At 35.0% G+C, this 22705-nt stretch overlaps 1 protein-coding gene and 2 pseudogenes across 3 annotated transcripts; 1 reads left to right on the top strand and 2 right to left on the bottom strand.

Annotated features, from left to right (window-relative positions):
* The first annotated feature begins 997 nt into the window (after positions 1–997).
* LOC142626058 (protein RER1A-like) lies at positions 998–4261 on the top strand. Of its 3 annotated transcripts, none has more exons than XM_075799829.1 (4): positions 1001–1539; positions 3467–3647; positions 3774–3839; positions 3919–4261. In XM_075799829.1, exons 1-3 carry the CDS (start codon positions 1181–1183, stop codon positions 3828–3830), a joined length of 597 nt encoding a protein of 198 aa, XP_075655944.1. In that variant the 5' UTR covers positions 1001–1180; the 3' UTR covers positions 3831–3839; positions 3919–4261. The 3 variants fall into 3 exon arrangements, with proteins under 3 accessions (XP_075655946.1, XP_075655944.1, XP_075655945.1); XM_075799830.1 differs by having other exon boundaries at positions 1026–1539; positions 4130–4261; XM_075799831.1 differs by having other exon boundaries at positions 998–1539; positions 3774–4261.
* Positions 4262–8586: 4325 nt separating this feature from the next.
* Positions 8587–16121, bottom strand: LOC142623232 (UPF0481 protein At3g47200-like; annotated as a pseudogene).
* A 3612-nt stretch (positions 16122–19733) lies between these two features.
* LOC142623881 (UPF0481 protein At3g47200-like) lies at positions 19734–22035 on the bottom strand (annotated as a pseudogene).
* Between the last annotated feature and the right edge of the window lie 670 nt (positions 22036–22705).

Below are 22705 nucleotides of genomic sequence, written 5' to 3' on the forward strand. Positions count from 1 at the left end.
AATGCCTACTTCTACCTCGATTACACCTATTGCATTTGGTTTTGTTTTGTTTTTGTTTTTTCATTTTCATAATCAAATTGCATTTGGTTTTGTCTCTTTTGGGTTGTTGTGCTTGGCACCCACAAAAATGCCATTTGGGGAGAGGAGGGGTGAGGAAATTTGTAATTTTTTTTTTAAAATTTTGGTTATCGCACCTTTATTTGAAGATATAGATTTATAACAAACTTACATACCAAACTTTTCATTAAATTTTTTTTAAAAAATTTAACGAAAATTGATACGCTCTCAAGCCAATTTGCTAATTTCCAATAAATTAGTTGGACAATGCTTTATTACTAAACAAAACCTTTTTTTTTTTAGAGAATTTCAACTTATAGTGTCCGCTCTTGATGGTAGCCTTTTATTATCAAACCAAGAAACTAATTAGTTTTTGATGTAGGTTGGGATTGAACCCTAAATCTTTTATTCAACCATTAGACACTTTACTAGTTGAACAAACTGGAACCCACTTACCGAACAAAACTTTAAGTGAGAATGAAACTAAAATTAACGTTAACAAATTGTATACACTTGTTATAATAATAGAAATTTTATGTGCACAAAATTTTCATAACACTTTTCAAAAAAATTTTAAGTGACAAGTTATTACTTGCTGTTATTGGTGGGCAGAAAAATAATTTCAATGATGAGTTCAAATTAGAACCAATAATAACTTACCATTTATATTTTTTATGAAAGTGTTATAACTTTCACAAAAAATATTGTGAATGTGACATTTCTTATTAGTGAACTGATTAAGTAAATTTTTTTTTTTGGAAAGTCAATCTTACAACATTCCTAAACGGGCTGAAAATCAAATTACTTATACAAGCACCTAGCTTGATGGGAAAGAGAGGTCCATTCTATCCAATCCATTTACGAGCCCACGTAATCCCAACAATCCGAACCGGTCCAACTCCAAGCTAAAAGCCTAAAACTTGTACCTCTACTTTACGATACCAGCACCAGCACGAGTCGCTCACAACAAACCGTGCTCCCCCACACACTCCCCACTCGCAGAACCCAAAGGAAAACCCAAATAAAAAACAAAAATAAAAAAACAAAACAACCCAAAATTCACAACCAACCAACACGAAAGAGAGAGAGAGAGAGAGAGACAGAGAAAAGTCCAAAAATTCTAATGGATGCTGCGGCACTGGCCGGAGATGAAGCCTCGCCGGCCAACGTGATCACCCGGTGGACGTACACGGTGTCACAGCGCTACCAGCATCTCCTCGACAAGTCTACGCCGCACGTTCTCAACCGCTGGATCGCCGCCGTCGTGATCGCCTTCATCTACGCCGTCCGCGTTTACTTCCTCCAAGGCTTCTACATCGTCTCCTACGGCCTCGGCATCTACCTCCTCAACCTCCTCATTGGCTTTCTCTCTCCTCAGGTAGATCCCGAGATCCACGACCTCTCCGATGGCCCCACCCTCCCTACGCGTGGCTCCGACGAGTTCCGCCCCTTCGTTCGCCGCCTCCCTGAGTTCAAATTCTGGTGCGTTTTCCTCAATTTTGTCTTTTGACCGTTTTTAGGGTTTTTGACAATGGTTCATACTTATATATGGGGGGATTGGCATTTCGAGATTCCGTGATTTTGGGGATACTGATGAGCTGTGGATATCAGTGTTGTGTTTTGAATTGAAATTTTGTTGATAATCAGTTATGTCACCGAAAATACTGGAAATTTGATTTAGGGTTTGGTTTGATTTGATTTTGATATGATAGCTGTTAAGGGAGTTACAAGCAATATTGTATTTTTTTTATTTTTCTGTTTGTTTTGAATTTTGTATTATTGATTGCTAGATACATGTAGATAAGTCCGTGTATGCGTTTGATTTGAGTTAATGGTACATGTGCTTTGCCCAAAGCAAGATTAATTAGTGAAGGTTTAGTCATGCCAAGCTCGGATGTTAATGGTCAATGGTCATTTAGGCTTCGGATTTGTTCGTCTCTGGAATTTCAGAGTAATCTTGGAGGATTTAGATGGACGATAGAATAAAAGATGGGCGCTTTTTCTTGTGCCTTTTGGCATTTGCATCAATTGGAATCTGGATTGTGTTCCGGTTTGAGTTGTTTGTAAATCCTAATGAACATCTTTTTATGTATGGTACCAATGAGCTATAATTAAAATGGCGCTCCTTGTCTTGTAATAATGGGATGCGGGTGAATTTGTACCTTACTAATCAAAATATCTTTTATAGTATACTAGCTTGTTTTTGTTGAATTGTTACACAATGGTGAGAAGTGGTGAAATCCACATGAAGATTAGCTGGGACGTACCCAGTGCGCAAGTTGATCATGGAGGCTTGGAGTGGATACACACTAAGAAAAGATTATATAATAATCCATGTTTATTTAAGGAGAACTATTCACTTAGAAAATGTCACTTTGGATTAATGTGATGCCCCCTATAAGAAGTGATAAGCTAATTTTCAAATGTTTCAAAATGTGCCACCTAACTATTGTCAAAATTCTGTAAGAAAAGAGGTTGTGGAATAACTGAAATGAAAGGGTTAAATAGTGCAGTAAGATTAAAATGCTAGCACACTCTAGACACGTAAGTTTACCTGTAGACACATTCTCAAAAAATAAAAAAGTTTACATGTAGACATATTCACCCACACACAGAGTTATATAATTTCCACATTGGATATTTTATATTCTTTGGGAACATTTTATTCCTTCCATTTGCATGATACTAGGCCAGTATAGCTGATTTAGTGCATTCATAATATAATACTGGTGTTATCTTTTCTGACATTTTTTTTTTACTTCTAATATTAAATAAATAATGGTTGGGTTTAAATTAAACTTGGTGTTATTCTATGTAATATTATATCTACCAAATTTTACATCATTCAGATGTCATTTGCTATAATAACCTTTAACCCTATTATATATAGAATACTTGTGATTTTTTGTTTTCATGGTATTATATAGCAAGGGTTGGGTTTAAGTTACACTTGGTATAAAATTCATTTAATGTTATACTAGTCAATAACTTAATCTTGTATCAATATTGAGCCAAGTCCACTATTAGATTACATGTTCTTTGTATGCTTTTTTTTTTTTTTTTTAATTTATAAATTGCATGTCCTTTGTAAACTTAACATACCTAAAAAAAATGAAAAGTTATGAAGTGTGTAACATTGTTAAAAAATTACACAAAAATGTATCTAAGTAATTGAACTTGACCCTAGAGAGAATGTTAATTTGCATCTTTTATTTGTTAGAGGTTCTTTTTAGATAATGTTCTTTGGGACTTCATTGTCCAAGTTACTCTTATACCAAAATTACTTATATGATCATGAAAGTTTCCATCCTTTATGCTGTCATTTTTTTACCAATAAGTTGGAAATTTTAACACACTGGAACTTTCACACTTTAATGTGTACTGAAATCTCGGTTTTCCTCCTTGGAAGGTACTCTATCACAAAGGCCTTTTGCATTGCTTTTTTGATGACATTCTTCAGCGCATTTGATGTACCTGTTTTCTGGCCAATACTGCTTTTCTATTGGTTGGCACTCTTTATTCTAACTATGAGGAGACAGATAACACACATGATCAAATACAAATACGTTCCATTCTCATTTGGAAAGCAGGTATATACACACCTATCTTTCTTTCAAAATTCTGATCAATGTAGGCTGTGTGCTTGACATTTTAATTGCTATCGGTATCATATTATTGCTCTTGATAATTAAGTTTATTTTATTTTATTTTGGTAGCGGTATGATGGAAAGAGAGCCTCATCATCTGACAGTACAAGCCTTCCTAGGGATTGAGTGCTTCAGGTAGATTAACTTATATATGCTTCTTTTAAATCACAAATCCACTGGTGGCTCAAACTATTCTGCAATATTATGTCAACAGACAGATCTTTCTGACGGATATTGTGGTAGAGCAAGTCACCTGGAGAACTAGTTTCAGCACCTGGATTATAGTTCATTTCCCCTTCATTTTTTCCCGGCAGGCTTCCTTATGCCTCCTGGAAGTTTAGTTTTGGGGAGATGAAGTGGCTGCTGATGTCTTTTTCTTTTATTTTAATCCCTAGTATTAAGAAAAAAAAAATCCTTTTGTATAGGAGGGACATTCTGCATTCCTGTCGCGGGATTTTTCATATATTAGCATGTATTTCACAGAGCCTTGGCAGTATGGAATGAATCTTGCAATGACTCTTGCTGCGCAATTGGATTAATTCAAATTTAGTTCTAAAGTGTATTTCTTGCTTGAAAGTTAAAATCGTCCCTGCTATCATGCTGACCTTTTTCAGAAGAATTAATTTCAGAAATTGTTATTCATCAGATCTTGTTTGTTTTAATTTCTGATGTGAAGATTATGCTGAACTAATTTCGTCATCATTCACCAAATAAATTGCATTTTTTTCGTGGAAATGGTTGAGCTGGATTAGCCAGTTGGTCATGGGCTATGGCATGCTCAATCTTTGTCAAATGCCACTTAACCGAACTAGCCACTAGGGATATAAGTTTATCATAGGATAGGATTTGTTGAAGTTGGTTTAATATCTGAACAGAGCATGGTGCTCACTTAGTCAGCTAGTTGCCAATCAATTGTTGGATTTGACACACAAAAACCTAGAAGAGCATTGCTTGGAGCGGTGGGGTCTGCTTGTGTTCTGTAATGATTTACTGTAATGATTTAAGAAGTGTGATTTTTTCATACAATTATTGTGTCAAATAATTTGCTGCAGCTTGTCTCACTCTCTTTTTAAGCTCTTTGGTCCCAAACGTTGGAAGGTTCTCAAACCCCACATTTCTCTATTAGTAGGTTCATTTTTTAAGGAGTGTAACATGAAATTTGTATTTGCACTGATGATGTGTATCAATAGCAGTTAATCTATTTCGGGGTGCCAGCACATGACCTGAGTTAACGCAGAAAAGTAAAGATGCATTCAGGCCAGCCTTTATCAATCTGCATATTTTAGTTTCGCTTTTGATTACATCGTAGGTTTAGAGCATCCACATCAGTTGGTGGATAATCTTATATAATACAAAAATTCATTCATTTTACACATTTTGGCAAAAAAAATTCCCACATCAGTAGGTGTAAAGTTGGGTAAAGATGTGCAAATCCTTCCATAAGCTACAGTAACTGTGTATATTTACACGGTTACTGCAATTCGTTTATCCCTTATTTTATTATTTTCACGTTCGCTCGTTTTTTTTTCTCTTTTCTTCGTGCTCAACAAACTGCTTCTTCTCTCCTCATCTTCTTCTTTTTCCTCAAATGCACACAAACACCCCCCCACAAACAAACACATCCACACACAGAGAAAACATCAGAGATACACTTGCTCAAAAAGAAAAAAAAAAACACACACACACACACAGATACACAATCGGTGCCTGACTGGAACGATCGGTGTTTGTGGGTCTTTGACTGGAATGATTGGTGTTTGTGGCTTGCTTGATCGGAGATCGGGAGATCTGACCGAGATGAGTCTTTCCTGATCGGAGCCTGATCAAAGCTAGGGAGATCTCGGATTTGATCGGTGCTTGTGGATTGGAGCTAAGGAGATCAGTGCTTGTGGGTTGGAGCTAGGGAGATCAGTGCTTGTGGGTCGATGCTTGTGACCGAGATGCTGTGGATTAGACCGAGAGGAAGATGGGTAGAGAGATGGGTATAATGGAGTTGAAGTTTGCGGCTCCGGTGGAAATAAAGGAGTTGGAGGTGGATAAGAAGAAGGGTTTGTTGGGGAGTGAGAGTGTGGGGAGAGGGAAAGGGAAGCGGTGGTCGCAGCAGGCGAGGAAGAGGAAAGAGGAAAGAGGAGGATGAGGAGTTTCCTGTGGATGAAAATGGGTAGAGATGGGTATAGAGAGAGCAATAAATCAAAAAAAAAAGGGTAGAGAGACAGAGAGCGCAGGTAGGTTAAGGGGGTAGTTAAGAGAAATAATAAAAAAATTTGAGAAAATTGATTATTTAATTAAAAGAGGTAATAAAATAGATGAACTAATGTGGGTGTTTTGTAAAAGTAAATGTGTAAAATAGAAAAAGTAAGTTTTTAGTGTAAAAATAAACGTGTAAAATGAACAAACTAACGTGTTTGCTCTTAGAGAAACATACACTGTTTAAAGCCAGCTTTTAGCTTGCTCATATAGTATTTTATTACAAGCACACAGGGGAGCTTCACGCGGACTTGTTCGAAAGGAATGATTTTGTTGTAGAACTCATGGTGTACAGTGAGCACTTGTCAGAAAATAGTGTGATCTGCATTGGAAATTGTTATCATTTTCTTAAGAAAAAAAAAAAAATTTGGATCATACATTTTGGGCACCTACCTGAGTTCTGAAAATAAAAAATTGTTACTATTTTGGTCGCTATTGTCATCTTACTAACGAAAATAGCTTACATGTGGCAAACGGGGTGCATATTTGACAAGTTAGATATTAACTTGGCTAATAAAATTAAAAATAAAAAAAAAATTATTTGGCATTTAGAAAATGTCACATTAGCAACACCGAATTCTCCAGTAAACAAACTAATCTCCAATAAACCTATAAACCTAGAAATTTTCTTAGGAAATAAACACAAAAAAAAAAAAAACCTTAGAAAATTCAACTCAAATGCAAAATCATGAATCTTGTGGTACAAGCACGCATAAAACTGGTGTACTTTTTGGTGTGTTTACTACCGGTCAAAATTTGTTCCCTTTTATAACACCTTGAAACTCCTTGAGAAGGTGGATTCCAAACAGTTTCCCATTTTTCCTTGTTCAACAAGCACACCATGAGCTTTCGAAAACCATTCTTCCCCACAGATCTATGGCTGAAACCCACGACTGAAGACACATGGTCACACCCTACCAATCTGAGCCTAGATCAAACCCACAATCACAGATCTCCACTTGCACTACCACCATCACCAATCTAAGCCCCTCTCTTCACCCCCATCACCGATCTCCACTTCCCCTACCGATCTACAACTACCTATTTGAGCCAAGATCAATCCCACAACCACCAATCTCCACCTACACCACCACCTATTTGAGCCCCTCTCTCTCCAACCCAGATCAAACCCAGATCAAACCCATATCGGTGGTGAACAATTAAATGAGAGAGAGAGAGAGAGAGAGAGAGAGAGAGAGAGAGAAATGAAAATGAAAGATACAAACACAAACACGCACCATCAGAGAAAGAGAAAGAGAGAGAGAGATAAGATTTACACAAATATTTATTTTTGTTTTGATTTTTCTTTTTGGGTTTAATCTAAAGGAAAGAAGAAAAAGATTGGAAAATAATTTTTTTTAGGAATTATTTTAAATTTATTTTTATTATTAAAATCCTTACGTGGCATTTTTTAAATGTCAAATAAATTTTTTTAATGGTCACATGCCAGCAGTGCACTCCGTTTGCCATATAGGTTATTTCCGTTAGTGAAATAATGGTAGGGAGCAAAATGGTAACGATTTTCTATTTTTAGGGACTTAGGTAGGTGTGACTAAAAAGTAGGGATCAAAACGAGAATCGGCCCAAAATGTAGCGACTAAAATTGCATTTTCGCCTTTGAGTTACAAACTTACAAAAAAAAAAAAAAAAAACTCATACTCAATTTTGTGGGCGAAAAATTGTATAAGCCTAGCAGGAATTTTCTTAATGCTTGAGGAATTGGCTATTGAAGAAAAATATTTTACATGTAAAAAAACTTTAGTAAAATATTTTCAAGTATTTGGTATGACCAGTAAAAATTTTTAGGCAAGTAACAAAAATTGGTGGCTCAACCACTGGAGCTGCTGGTGTTGAAGATTCGATGACTAGACCACTAGAATTGGTAGTCAGAATGGTGGCTCCAGCGACTAAACCGCTAGAATCGACAATCAAAGTGGTGGTTCCAGCGACCGAACTACCGACGACCTTTGTCGGAGCGATGTCTCTAGTAACTAGACCGCCGACACTAATAGTCAAAATGACGTCTTTGGTTACAGAACCTCTAACAACGATCACTGATGCGGTGTTTTCGGCCACCGAACCACCGACATCGATTGTCGAAGAAGAGTCTCCAGCTACTAGACCGCTAACACCAGGCATTAGAGTAGAGTCTTCGGCCACCAGACTGCTGACATTGGTTGTCAAAGCAGAGTCATCAAACATCGAACCGCTAATACTAGTCACCGGAGTGGTGTCTCCGGCCATCGGACCGCCGATACCAGTCACCAAAGTGGTGTCTCTAGCCATTGGACCGATGACTTAGCCACTAGATAGAGGGAGGAAAAGCCATTGTAAGATTTTGTAAAAAAATTTACCAAATTTTTAAAGGTAAAAATTTTACAACCTTTTTATAAAGAATTCTATGGTCAAAGGAAAATATTTTACAAGTTTGACTATATTTTACCTGCAAACAAATACTTGAAAATGAGAAAATATTTTACTTCAAAAAAAATGGAGCGTTAGTTTAAATTTATTTGCAATCCACTTTTTAAATCTTTCATTTTAGCAAATATCTGTATAAACTGAGACAATCATTTTCAATCATTTGTCCCTCAAATGAAAGAGAAATATTATATCCACACTTTCACAACAAATTTTAAATGGCAGGTTATTACGAGCTGTTATTAATAGGCAAAAAAAAGTAATTTTAGTAGTAGATTCAAATTAGAACCAATAACAATTTACCATCTATGATTTGTTATGAAAGTATTGTGAAAAAGTTGGAGGCTTAGTCCATCTCCAAATAAAAAGACAATATTTGGGTTTCATACAAACTCTGTAACTGAAACTCAACCAAAGAGAGATAGAGAGAGCTTGCCAGCTTGGATATACTGGATTCAGCTTGGCCTGCAATAGCCATATACTCCATAGAAGGTCTGTGTAAAAGTAATCAGCAACAAGAAAACAACAGCGACTAATGAGATAATGGTCTGTGTAATAGTTATGCCTTAAACTAGCACACCAAGCATTCCACTTATGGTCATAGTACCGGTTTGCATCCTCGGACAAGTGGGAAAGGTAACTGTCGTTGATGTCGAAAACCACCTCTTGACATAGACAGTTGAAGAGGTTAGCGACTTCAGCATCACTGCCAAGCTAGTGCTCAATTATTCCATGGTAATGAAAGGTGAGCCACATCCTGATGAGAATTAATCAAGTTGTCCATGAACACCACATATGAGGTAATGCCATTGCCACAATCAAGTTGACACTCCTCAAAGGCAATAAGGTTTAGAAAAAGTGACTTGGCACCATCATGGATCAAGGGCCGAGGAATATGGTGTTAGGATTAATGCCCTTAAATCCTATTGTATGATGCTATATATGACATTATGTATGATTTAATGTTATGATTAATAAAGTTGTTTTATTATGATCTAAAATAATGATAATATGAATATTTGGACATTATCATATAGTCCATGAGATGCATAGTATGTGATTTAGTCACAAAAGATATAGATCACAAGTTCTTTCTAAACTCAGAATTTTAGTTCGTCGTCGGTGATGAAATTGGGCATTTTATCTGCGAAGACTATAATATATCAACTAAGATGATTTGTCTTGATCATGAAAGTGGAGACTTCTAGTTGATATGTTGTAATATTTTAAGAGTTAAGACATATTGAATTGGACTGCTGTGAGATTTATTATTCTCCTAACGACTATCAAATGAATGATAAATCTCATGACTTTAATTTACATAAACTCTCAATCCTGAGAGGATAATGAACCCGATCATGAAATGTAGGTTGTTTTGATATATCAGGAGTGAGATCTAATTCAACGGTCAAAATCTCAGTATGTTGGACAGCCACATGTAGTGCTAAAGGAACACATATCCTTAAGATGAAAGTCATAGTCTCTTTGTAGAGATATAAAATATTCCCTTGAGATAAGTTTAATGAGTTTGGTTATTTAGAGTGTTACCACTTTAGTAAAGAGTTACTAAAATTTATATTTTATGAAATTTAATTTCATAGATATATATGAATAGCTTAAAGGATTAAACCGGGTACTCAAGGATTAAGAGATAGCAATTTTCAAAGTGACAGTTATAAATTGTGACTTTGTATTACTACGAATATTTTCATGAATGGGTTAATTGTTTAGGTAATAAAGTCTTGGGATTTAATTTTATTAATAAAGCATAGAGTGTGATTATATTTATATAGTGGTGTTAAATATAATTAATGGTAACTTTGGGCTTGTTAAGAGTTGACATATAAGCCCAAAACCCATTGGAGTTAAAGCTTTATTTGTCTCTTTGGTTCCATCCCAAGCCACACACTAAAGCCCAATTGGGCTGACCCAAAAGACTAGCCCAATTAGATAATCAGTTGTTTATTTAATAAGAGTTATTAAATAAAGTAACTGCCTTTTAATAGTTAAAAAACGTACGTACAATTAAAAAAGAAACAAGACAGTTCTCTCTCTCTCTCTCTCTCTCTCTCTCTCTCTCTCTCTATATATATATATATATATATATATATATATATATATATATATATATATTATTTTTTCTCTTGAACAAGTGCGTACATAGCTAATTGAGAGACTACACATCTTGAGCATCTGTGAAATTGGGGTGAAGAGTAAAGGTCTTCCCAAGTTCAAAGTTCTTTTGTTTTGAATTTCACTCCATCAAGGTACACCTTTCTATTCTTTGTTTCTAAAATTCTAGATATTTCATGTTATCTTACATGAATGAACAAGATACTTGCTTTGCTTCCGCTGTGTGTTTTGTATGAGATGCAAAATCAATTTTTCCAACAATTGGTATTAGAGCCAGGTTTAATATCATGCTTTTATAACATGTGATTAAGTTTTAAAATTAAAGAAAACCGTTTTCTTGGTGTTTTAAAATTATGCTGTAGTTTTTTCTGCATAATTCCCATATGCCTTGATTAATAAATGAGATATATTAATTATTATTTTTAAGACCACATTTATATTCTTTTTGTGTCATGTGTGCTTTTATTTGGTGTTTGTTTTTGTGTAGAACACCATCTACTTAATTGCAAATTGAATTTTTGAGATAAGTTTATAACGGATGAGTATGCATCAAGATTACAACTGCCTGTTATTCAAAGTGGCATATGATCATGTCCGTTAGTCGATGATTCTGTTTTTATTTTTATTTTTATTTTTTTTATAGTCTTTATATCAGTGAAGTCAATTCCGTACTGTATTGGCCGGTACTGCCGGAATTTATCGTATCGGCAGGTGAACGGGAACAAAAAAACCCATGATTCGTACCGCTTAAAATTCTGATCCTTACCGGATGTATCGCCGAATATCAGACATCTCGGCCGAAAAATGGAAATCCGACGGTACTAAAAACTTGAAGAAAATGGAAAAAGTTAGCAGCAGAAAGCTCACAATACCGTCCTCACTGGCTGTTTTCCCATGTTGTCGGCCATTCCCCCAGCCTTCCTCCTTCTGTTTTATCCAGCTGCTTCTCTTCTTTTTTCTTCTTCTTCTTCTTCTCCTTCTTCAGTTTTGACCGAGATTGCACTAGTCTTCTTGTGCCTTTTGTTTTAGTTGTGTGTGTGTGGCTCTTGTTTAATTGTTTTCTTGTGCCTTTTGTTTTAGTTGTGTGTGTGACTCTTGTTTAATTGTTTTGTGTGAGTTCCGAGTCTCCTGACAACCCACGTGAACTCTAATGAGTTCAAATTTCAATAATGCTTGGACTTTTAGGCTGGTTGCCACTTAGATTGGATAAGAAATTTTATGTTTTTTTTAATAATTAATATCATCTTTTTAGTTCTTTATTATTATTGCAATCTAGTATGTTAGGTTATATTAATGGGTTGATATTTGAGCAAGAAATAATCATATTAAAAATAAGCAATTAATTTAGAGAAATATGCTATTATAAATTTAAGGATTCTTATATAGATTTAAATAATTCTAAATATATAATCAAGTATGTCTATATATATATATATATAAATAATAGCGATAAACCCGAAATGGTACATCGGTATTGACCGATACCCGAAATATATCGTACCACTGGCCAAACTAGTACAATCGTTGGTACGGTATTTATTTCCTTGCTTTATATTATCAATGAACACATAAACTTGTAGTGGTAATACTAAAGTTATGATTCATGCTTTTATGGTGTCGTGTCATGAGTATGCATCAAGGTTGCTACTGAATTCGTACGTGTGTGTGTATATATATATATTCATATGCAAAACTTTCATAAAAGGATATGCTATAAATAGAAAATATTAGAATTTGATGTGTAGTGTTTCTTGGATTCTTGGAATCCTTTAATATATTATTATACATATGGATTCATACACATGAAAATTATATAAACTATTACTATGAAGGTATATCTGTAATGTTATTTTAGTTTAACATTAAGCATGCCGAATTCACTTTATGACTATAGCATTTGTGAAATTAAGTTTTTGAACTCAATCTCACTTAATTATTATTTTATGGGATTGTGTTTTTTAATCATGTAAAACTAATTTAATTAGTGTTGATCAAGTGTGTGATGAGATTACACATGATTTCTAAATAAAAACATTTCTTTTAAAATTTCTAGTGGGAGCGAGATTCAAGGGTTGAGTCTCACAACCTCCATTGTCGGTTTATGATTACAATTGTTGAAAAAACTGGTTTTACATCTCATACAAAACACACAGCGGAAGTAACACAAGTATCTTGTTCATTCATGTAAGATAACATGAAATGTCTAGAATTTTAGAAACAAAGAATAGAAAGGCATACCTTGATGGAGTGATATTCAAAACAAAAGAATTTCGGACTTAGGAAGACCTTTACTCTTCACCCTAATTCCACAGATGCCCAAGATGTGTGGTCCCTCAATCAGTTATGTACGCATTTGTTCAAGAGAGAAAATAATATATATATATATATATATATATATATATATATATTGAGAAAACTGTCTTGTTTCTCTTTCAATCGTATGTGCATTTTTTAACTGTCAAAAGACAGTTACTTTATTTAATAACTCTTATTAAATAAACAACTGATTATCTATTTGGGTTAGCCTTTTGGAACAGCCCAATTGGGTTTTAGTGTGTGGATTGGGATGGGACCAAAGGAACAAATAAAGCTCTAGCTCTAATGGGCTTTGGGCTTATCTGTCAACCTTGACAAACCCAAAGTTACCATTAATTATATTTAATACCACTATATAAATATAATTGCACTCTAAGCTTTATTAATAAAATTAAATCTCAATACTTTATTATCTAAACAATTAACCTCTTCATGAAAATATTCTTAGTAATACAAAGTCATAATATATAACTGTCACTTTGAAAATTACTACCTCTTGATCCTTGAGTACCCGGTTTAATCCTTTAAACTATTTATATATATATATATATTTATGAAATCAAATTTCATAAAATATAAATTTTAGTAACTCTTTACTAAAGTGGTCAGGCCTAACACTCTAAGTAACTAAAATCATTAAACTTATCTCAAGGGAATATTTTATATCTCTACAAAGAGACTATGAATTCCATCTTAAAGATATGTGTTCCTTTAGCACTATGTGTGGCTGTCCAACATACTGAGATTTTGACCGTTGAATTAGATCTCACTCCTGATATATCAAAACAACCTACATTTCATGATCGGGTTCACTATCCTCTTAGGATTGAGAGTTTATGTAAATTAAACTCGTGAGATTTATTATTCATTTGACAGTCATTAGGAGAATAATAAATCTCACAGCGGTTCAATTCAATATGTCTTAACTCTTAAAACATAACAACATATCAACTAGAAGTCTCTACTTTCATGATCAAGACAAATAATCTTAGTTAATATATTATAGTCTTCGCAGATGAAATGCCCAATTTCATCATCGACTATGAACTAAAATTTTGAGTTTACAAAGAACTTGTGATTTATATCTTTTATGACTAAATCACATAAATCACATATTATGCATCTCATGAACTATATGATAATGTCCAAATATTCATGTTACCATTATTTTAGATAATAATAAAACAACTTTATTAATCATAACATTAAATCATACATAATGTCATACATAGCATCATACAATAGGATTTAACGGCACTAATCCTAACATATGGAGAATTCCATTCTTAAATTTTATGTCCCAGAAGCAATTTGTCATCCTTTTCTTGAACTCGATTCCAGCCTCTGAGTTTTGTAACACAATGTATTAATTGTTGCCTTCATTTATCTGCAATACGATTATGTGACCATCTCTTGATCCAAAACTTAGGTTCCTATTGAGGCCCTCTTTGCAAGAGACTTTGTCGAAAAACATCAATGCAATGAAGGTCACCATGATCTGATAAAGGGTCAAAGGTGGTCGCATATCTAAGTGATGACTCTAATTTGCTCCTATAACTCTTTGTTAATGGCTCATCTGTTGGCATTAACGGGTCGAAGAATTGGAGTACTAGCTTGGCTACAAGTCCTTTATGGTCTGGATTACCTAACTAAAGTCCCAGAAGGCGATCAAGTATAAAGAGTGGAAGCTGATTCTCCAGCATTATCATGTCTTGCTGAATGGAATGCATTGATCCATCCATTGCAAAGATGGGGTCATTTCGAGGGTGACCTAATTGCTTGAATCCTTCATCAGCACCCCAGAAGAGCTCAATCACAAAGCTACCATCAAGCACCATCATTTCAACAAATTCATTGCTGCCAAGACTAGTAATTGATGGCCCTTCATAACCTAGGTTGCACCGACACACCATTTTAAGTGAAGTACCGGTGTCCAACACGTGTCGGACACCGATATCGGTAAGACTCGCCAGACTTCAGTATCCGAGGGGTGTCTTTTTTTTTTTTTTTTTTCTTTTTTTGCTTCTCCGACCCGGCGCCGATACGGATCTGCAACAATAAACACATGCTTAGGAACTGAGAAGAACCAATCGAAGGTGATAAAAACTGGTGGGGTTACGATGCTGCAAAAGGAAGAAGTAAAAATAAAGAGTGAATGAATGTGCGGTAGGAGTTTGGAGAGAGAGAAGAAAATGTAAATAAAATATAGACTGTTCGACTTTGATGAGAAGTTGATGTGACAATTGGCAAGTAGGAGGGAGGGAATATAGTATGAAATAAAAAGAGGGAAATATTTTGTTTTGGATTTGGGCTTAAGCTTAACTTTTAGTTGGGTTTGGGTTTGGGTTTAAGCTTAGCTTTTGGTCTATCTAAATCAACTCAAAATAAAAATATAACCTAACAAACATAATTATTTTATTATTATAATACAAAATTGCAAATAAAGGTAAAATAAACTAAATTGAGAATTTTATTTAAATTCTAGACATAAACGTAATTTATGTCTAAAAATATTTTTAAAATGCCTAAATATAAAATATAATTAATTATTTAATTGCCGTACTCATGCCGTATTGTACTCTTATTTTTCAAAAATTCCTGTCCACCCATATCCGTACCGGTGTTCGTGTCGGTGCAACTTAGTTCGTAACAGGCACGAGCTCTTTCTTCAAGTTCATTCACAGCATCAAGATAGAGATTTATGTCATGATTAGTACGCTTGAGAACATGTTGAAGGGCACACCATTTATGGCGATCCATTTGGCGTAAGCGTCTCTTGCCGTGATGGTAAGGTCCTATAGAGACAATCGCCCCGCCGCCCGGGGGGGGGGGGGCATAAGCTTTGTCATCGCCTTCTCGTATGTAATGGGGGACTCTGTAGATGCTCACCTTTTTCCCATGAACTTGCTGCATCGTCTTGACTAGCTTGCTCAAGTTTTTCTTTAATGGAGATCACCCATTCAAAATCTGGTGGATTTTCTACCTCTTCACAATTTTCACCATAATTTCCTATGAAAATTTGAAGTTATTCTGATGGTTCCTGCTGCTGTTTCTGCAGCGAATGCTAAGTTTGTTCTGGAAATTCTATAGTTGGTGAGGTAGTAGAAGTTGTTGCTACTCCAGATTCTACCGCTTCTCCGAGCTTGACAGTGATTAGGTACCAACTTAAGAGCTCCTTGGTGAACACGGCAACCATTTTTGGGTGAAGAAAGAATGCTGTTTAGTGTTTGCTTTGGATAGGCCTGAAAGATGCATTGCATGTAACAAAAGCACGAATTTATCTGAAAAAAAAGAAAAAAGAAAGAACAAAAGCATGATTTCTATGTTTTATTTTTAGTTTTGATAAATAACAGAACTGTTTTATTATTCGCATAGGAATTTTGACTCCGAACTAAAGAAGAGGGAGCCCAACATTAATGATGTGAAAAAAAAGGAGTTTTCTATATAATAATCATTTGATACTTTAGTTCACTTGAATGGAATGTGCTGCCCACATGGATGATAGATAACTTTTAGGTGTGAGTTTGGATAGCGGCAGGAGTGGCATTTGGTGCATTTGCGTTTCATTTCCCTAGGTCCTGCGCACTATTCACAAGACTTACAAGTACGAAATTCAGCAAAAATAATTTTAAAATTTGGTCCCACGGTACTATTCACACATTTAAAAATAATTTTACTATAGTATTTTCAGTTTTCAGCAATAAGCGGTATCCAAACAGAGGTATGTGTTATGTTCAGTAGTTTTAAGACTTTTTCTTCTGTTCTCAGATTTTGGGCAGTTTACAAAATCAGATATGGATTTTAGAAGATAACGTTCCAAAATATAGTTTGCCTTAAATTGAAGATTCGGTTTAAGATAAGATATTAGTTACACATTGTTTACTCTTGGATGAAAGCCCATTCATTTAATTTGGCCAAGCAATGTGACTTTTTACACTAAAGTTTTTTTTTTTTTAGATGGCTACAATATGCTGACATTTTGTGTAAGAAAATATGCCAATTGAGCTATAAGGTTTTTGGATTTACGTTCAAATTTTTAAGTCTTCTTTTCTTTTTTGTTAATACATCTTTTTTTTTTATAGAGAGTTTCAATCTATGGCGTCTGCTTCTGATAATAGCTCTTTATCATTAGACCAAGACACTGATCAGTTTTTGGTGTAGGCGAAGATTGAACTCCAAATCTCTTATACAACCATCAAAGACTTTATTAGTCCATTATTTATACATTAATATACTATAACACCATATCAACCAAAGTGTTTTCAATCATTTTCCTCCTTGTTATCGTTTACATAAAAATAAATAAATAAATAATTTCCCTTCCTTTCATATTATTCCACGCCTTATAACTACTTTCCTTTAATTTATCTCCTCAATTTTTTAGCTCTTCCCCTCTTCCGCCAATCCTTTTTTGGACTTCTTCCCATCTTCTTTTCTATAATTTTGACATTACTCACTTTGCTCCTCTTTCCAATTCAATTGAGAGAGAGAGAGAGAGAGAGAGAGAGAGAGAGAGAGAGAGAGAGAGACAGAAAACACCCTAGAGTTGTTTTGCAAATTTTTGTTTGCACAATGTTTTTTGGATCACAATTTTAAGTTAAGTTTTAAAAAGTATCCAGGTTAACAAACTTTTAGTGAGACCAACCATTTTTTGATTTCAAATCACGAATATAGTATTTAAATTGGGCAGCCAAATATCCTTTAAATTCTTCTAAAACAAAATCCTTTAAATTTGAAACTTAGAAAGTTCAATTGTATGGAAGAAAAATCTAGGAAGACGTATCCTACTATGACACAACACAAGTTAGAAGAATATAGTTCATCTTAAAAAAATTAATATTAACAAAACACAATTAAAATATGCACACAAAAAAATGTATAATTAAGATTAAAAAAAAAGTAAACATAAACATGCAATTGTAGAGATAGAGAGATGGAAAATACTTGAGGAAGGTATTGCATTTGTAGAGAGAGATACAAAAAGAATATAAAATGAGTGATGTTTATCAGCTTATATGCAATCAAGAAAGAGAAAATGGTTGAGGATTAGAATATGCCTTTGGCTAAATAAGTCTATTTCTTCTTAAGACGACTAATCCTCATATATTATCTTTAGAAGATTTTAGAAAATATATTATAGTATATACCAAATTAAAAATAATTATGCATTCTCACGCATTGCATGTAAACTCGCGACTAATGCAAACATAATATAAAAGGTTAAAGTGTCGTGGGACAAGTCCATTGTGTATCCAAAAAAATATAATAAAAAAATCAAATCATATTACTTTATTTAAAGAACAATGCTAGTACACAATGTATACAAATATAATGTACTTATTAATAGCGTAAGGACTAAGGAATGATTTCTCAATAGTAGGCTTACCAAAAAAGATTTCTCAATAGTCAAAAGTAGTTTACTTTTCGTGCTTTCTATCCCTCTACTACAGTACTTTTTGGATATCCCTACTAAAGTTGTAGAGAGGTAGAAAGCACAAGAAGTTAATTAATCTTAGTTTTTAGTTTTCTCTTAAAATATTACAAGAATTTTATCTACTGAATCAACTGACATATGCTTTAGCTCCAAAATTACAGAGGGGTGATATGAATTTGTGAGTAAGTGTGCTGGGGGAAGAGGGGAAAGAAATAGGATTTTGTAGGTTTATTTCAAGAGTAAGATTTGGTTCTGGGGGTGATGGGTTTAATTGGTGTTTTAGAATTGATAAGTATAGAACTTCAAACACTTTAGCCCATTCTTGTAATGTCCATGGGCCCCACCCCATCGCTCCCTTGCCATTTGTTAGAGATGGGCGGGTCCATTTGGGCTCCTTTCCCCCTTAATCAATCTCATAATTTATTTAGACAGGAAAAAATCAAGTTATATTTTCTCATTTGACATATAAATTAATGAAAAAGCACAGATGTTTCATGACACTTCTTCATCTCCTCCAATTCTCTCTCCGGTGGCAGCATTGACAGCCTAACCCAAGGGTTATTCTTGTTACATTAGTCATTAGAAAACTGATTTCATTAGCGTGTGATCCATAACCAAGAGTATTTTAGATTGTGAATTTGGTCACATATGAAAAAAAAAACTCTTTGGCTAACAATAAAACGTTTGCAGACAGTAACAGATCCATTTCATTTCAAGTCCCTGGTGGAATTCAGACTTACATTGCAATTTGCAAAGCAAATGACATTGAGTTACATTGTCATCAATTTGTGAGATGCAATTGCGATAATATTAATACTATGTTTAACAATGATCATATTCAAGTAAATCACAATACTCGCCCGGTCTTCCTACGGTAGTTTAGGCCAAGAAAAAGAGGGCATATACGACTATCAACTATGACCGGATTGATTAATTTAGTCAGCTAGTCGCCAATCAATTGTTGGATTTGACACACAAAAACGTAGAAGAGAATTGCTTGGAGTGGCGGGGTCTGTTCTGTAATGATTTGCTACTCTTCTTTAGTAAGTGTGATTTCTTCATACAATTATTGTGCCAAATAATTCGCTGCAGCTTGTCTCACTCTCTTTTAACGCTCTTTGGTACCAAACGATGGGAGGTTCTCAAACCCCACATTTCTTAATTAGTAGGTACATTTTTTGAGTGTAACATGAAATTTGTTTTTGCAGTTAATCTATTTCGGGGTGTCAGCATATGAGTTAACGAAGAAAAGTAAAGACGCATGCAGGCCAGCCTTTTATCAGACTGCACACTTTAGTTTTGCTTTTGATTGCATCGTAGGTTTAGAGAAACATAAACTGTTTAAGCTAGATTTTAGCTTGCTCATAGTATTCAGTATTCTATTAATAAGACACAGGAAGCTTCACGTGGACATGTCCGAAAAGCATGATTTTGTTGTATAATCCATGGTGTACATGTGAGCAATCGTCAAAACATAGTGTGATTATTTGCATTGGAAATTGCTACCGTTTTCTTTAGAATTTGAGTTACAACAGAAAATTAAAAAAAAAAAATCATGATCATGTGCGAAAGAATTTATAAGCCTAGCAGGGATCATCTCAACACTTGATGAATTGGCTATTGGGGATTCACAAATCATGAACATCCCTCTAAATTGCCAGAGACAAGTAAAACATAGCTGGGAACTTAGTGGAAATTTATTTGCAATCCAATTTTTAAATCTTCGGTTTCAGCAAATATCTGTATAAACTGAGACAAACATATTCAATCATTTGTCCCCTAGAAAAAGGGGGAAAAAAGGCAATATCAGGGGATCATACGGACTCTGTAACTGAAACTCAACCAAAGAGAGAGAGACTAGAGAGAGCTTGCCAGCTTGGATATAATGGATTCAGCTTGGCCTGTAATAGCCATATACTCCATAGAAGGTCTGTGTAAAAGTAAGCAGCAACAAAAAAACAGCAGCAACTAATGAGATAATCGCCCAGGGATTGCTGAAATAGTTATGCCTTAAACTCGCACACCAAGCATTCCACTTATGGTCATAGTACTGGTTCACATCCTCGGACAGGTTGGAAAGGTAACTGTCGTTGATGTCGAAAACCACCTCTTGACATAGGCGGTTGAAGAGGTCAGCAACTTCAGCATCACTGCCAAGCCAGTGCTCAATTATTCCATGGTAATGAAGGTGACCCACATCCTGATGAGAGTTGATCAAGTTGTCCATGAACACCACATATGAGGTAATGCCATTGCCACAATCAAGATGACACTGCTCAAAGGCAATAAGGTTTAGAAAAAGTGACTTGGTACCATCATGGATCAAGAGCCTTGGAATATAGAGAATTCCATTCTTGAATTTTATGTCCCAGAAGCGATCTGTCTTCCTTTTCTTGAACTTGATCCGGCCTCTTTGAGTTCTGTAACACAATGTATTAACTGTTGCCTTCGTTTATCTGCAACACGATTATGCGGCCATCGCTTCATCCAAATCCTAGGTTCCAGTTGAGGCCCTATTTGCAAGAGACTTCTTCGGAAAACATCAAGGCAATGAAGGCCACCTTGATCTGATAGAGGGTCAAAGGTGGTCGCATAGCCAAGCGATGACTCCAATTTGCTTATATAACTCTTTGTTAGTGGCTCATCTGCTGGCATTAACGGGTCAAAGAATTGGAGTGCTAGCTTGGCTACAAGTCCTTTCTGGTCTGATTTACCTGACTGTAGTCCAAGAAGGCGATCAAGTATAAAGAGTGGAAGCTGATTCTCTAACATTATCATGTCTCGCTGAATTGAATGCATTGATCCACGTATTGCAAAGATGGGGTCGTTTCGAGGATAACCCAGTTGCTTGAATCCTTCAGCAGCACCTCGAAAGAGCTCAATCACAAAACAACCATCAAGCACCATCATTTCAACAAATTCATTGCTGCCAAGACTAGTAATTGATGGCCCCTCGTAACAGGCACGAGCTCTTTCCTCAAGTTCCTTCACAGCATCAAGATAGAGATTTATGTTATGATTAGTACGCTTGAGAACATGTTGAAGGGCACGCCATTTATGGCGATCCATTTGGCGTAGGCGTCTCTTGCCATGATGATAAGGTCCTATAGAGACAATCTGGGGGACATAAGCTTTGTCATCGCCTTCCCGTAGGTAATGGGGGACTCTGTAGATGCACAGCTTTGCCCATGAACTTACTGCATCATCTTGACTAGCTTGCTTAAGTTTTTCTTTGATGGAGATCACCCATTCAGAATCTGGTGGATTTTCTACCTCTTCACAATTTTCACCATCATTTCTTATGACAATTTGAAGTGATTCTGATGGTTCCTGCTGCCGTTTCTGCAGCAGATGCTGAGTTTGTTCTGGAAATTCTATAGATGGTGTGGTAGTAGATGTTGTTGCTACCCCAGATTCTACAGCTTCTCTGAGCTTGAGGGTGATTAGGTACCAGCTCAAGAGCTCCTTGTTAAACACAGCAACCATTTTTTGGGTGAAGAATGAATGCTATTCAGTGTTTGGTTTGGATAGGCCTAAAAAAGATGCCTCGCAAGTAACAAAAGCACGATAGAAATGCTTTATTTTTCCATAGGAATTTTGACTCCGAAGTAAAGAAAATGGAGCCCAACATTATAACGTGAACAAAAGGATTTAGCAATATATTTATTTGATACTTTAATTCACTTAAATGGAATGTGCTGCCCACATGGATGGTGCCATGGTGGACCGCTTTGGTTTGGAATAGCAAATAGCAATTGCTTTTTTTTTTTTGTGCTAGAGAACTTTTAGTTGTGTATACTTTTAAGGCTTAGAGCACTTGCAGCAGTGGAGCTAAATAACTATATAGCTATTTTAGCTCCACCAAAACACCAAAAAGAAGCATGCAGCAATGGAGCTAAATCTATATTTTTTTAGCTTATTGCTATAATGCACATCTATAGATAGATGTACACTGTTCATGAGAGCTAAAAAAAAATTAATTTTTTTTTTGTGTTCACATTACCTTTTTTATTGTGGTGTTTTTATTGTAGTGAGATGTATTATTTTATTGTGGTAGATATATTATTTTATTGTGATGTTTACATTATTTTATTGTGTTGAAAGCTAAAATAGATCCACTGCTGCAGCATGTGTGTAAGTAAAATAGATAAAGTAACTTTTAGTGGAGCTAAATTGCTAAATTTTTAGCTCCACTGCTGTGGATGCTCTTAAGGCTTGTTCTCAGTATACAAGATCAGATCCGGATTTCAAAAGGTAATGTTCCAAATTATATTATGAAGGTCTCAAATTGAAGATTAGGCTTAAGATAAGATATTAGTTGTATGGAATATACACAATTTTTAAATGTGTGAGACGCAAAAAATATGCGTAAAAAAAAATCATACAAGACAATATTTATGTGATTTGAAAATTTATTTACGTTCACAGAGTTGCAATAATTTCACCGTTT

This window comes from Castanea sativa, chromosome 2 (genome assembly GCF_040712315.1).
Source record: "Castanea sativa cultivar Marrone di Chiusa Pesio chromosome 2, ASM4071231v1".
In the NCBI taxonomy this organism is placed as follows: Eukaryota; Viridiplantae; Streptophyta; class Magnoliopsida; order Fagales; family Fagaceae; genus Castanea; species Castanea sativa.

What these genes read in the sequence shown, in the direction of transcription:
- LOC142626058 (XM_075799831.1), top strand. Translation starts at nt 1,181, where the DNA reads ATGGATGCTGCGGCACTGGCCGGAGATGAAGCCTCGCCGGCCAACGTG. An exon ending in CTCCCTGAGTTCAAATTCTG is followed by an intron (nt 1,540 to 3,466) that starts GTGCGTTTTCCT and finishes CCTCCTTGGAAG; the next exon opens with GTACTCTATCACAAAGGCCT. An exon ending in CATTCTCATTTGGAAAGCAG is followed by an intron (nt 3,648 to 3,773) that starts GTATATACACAC and finishes TTATTTTGGTAG; the next exon opens with CGGTATGATGGAAAGAGAGC.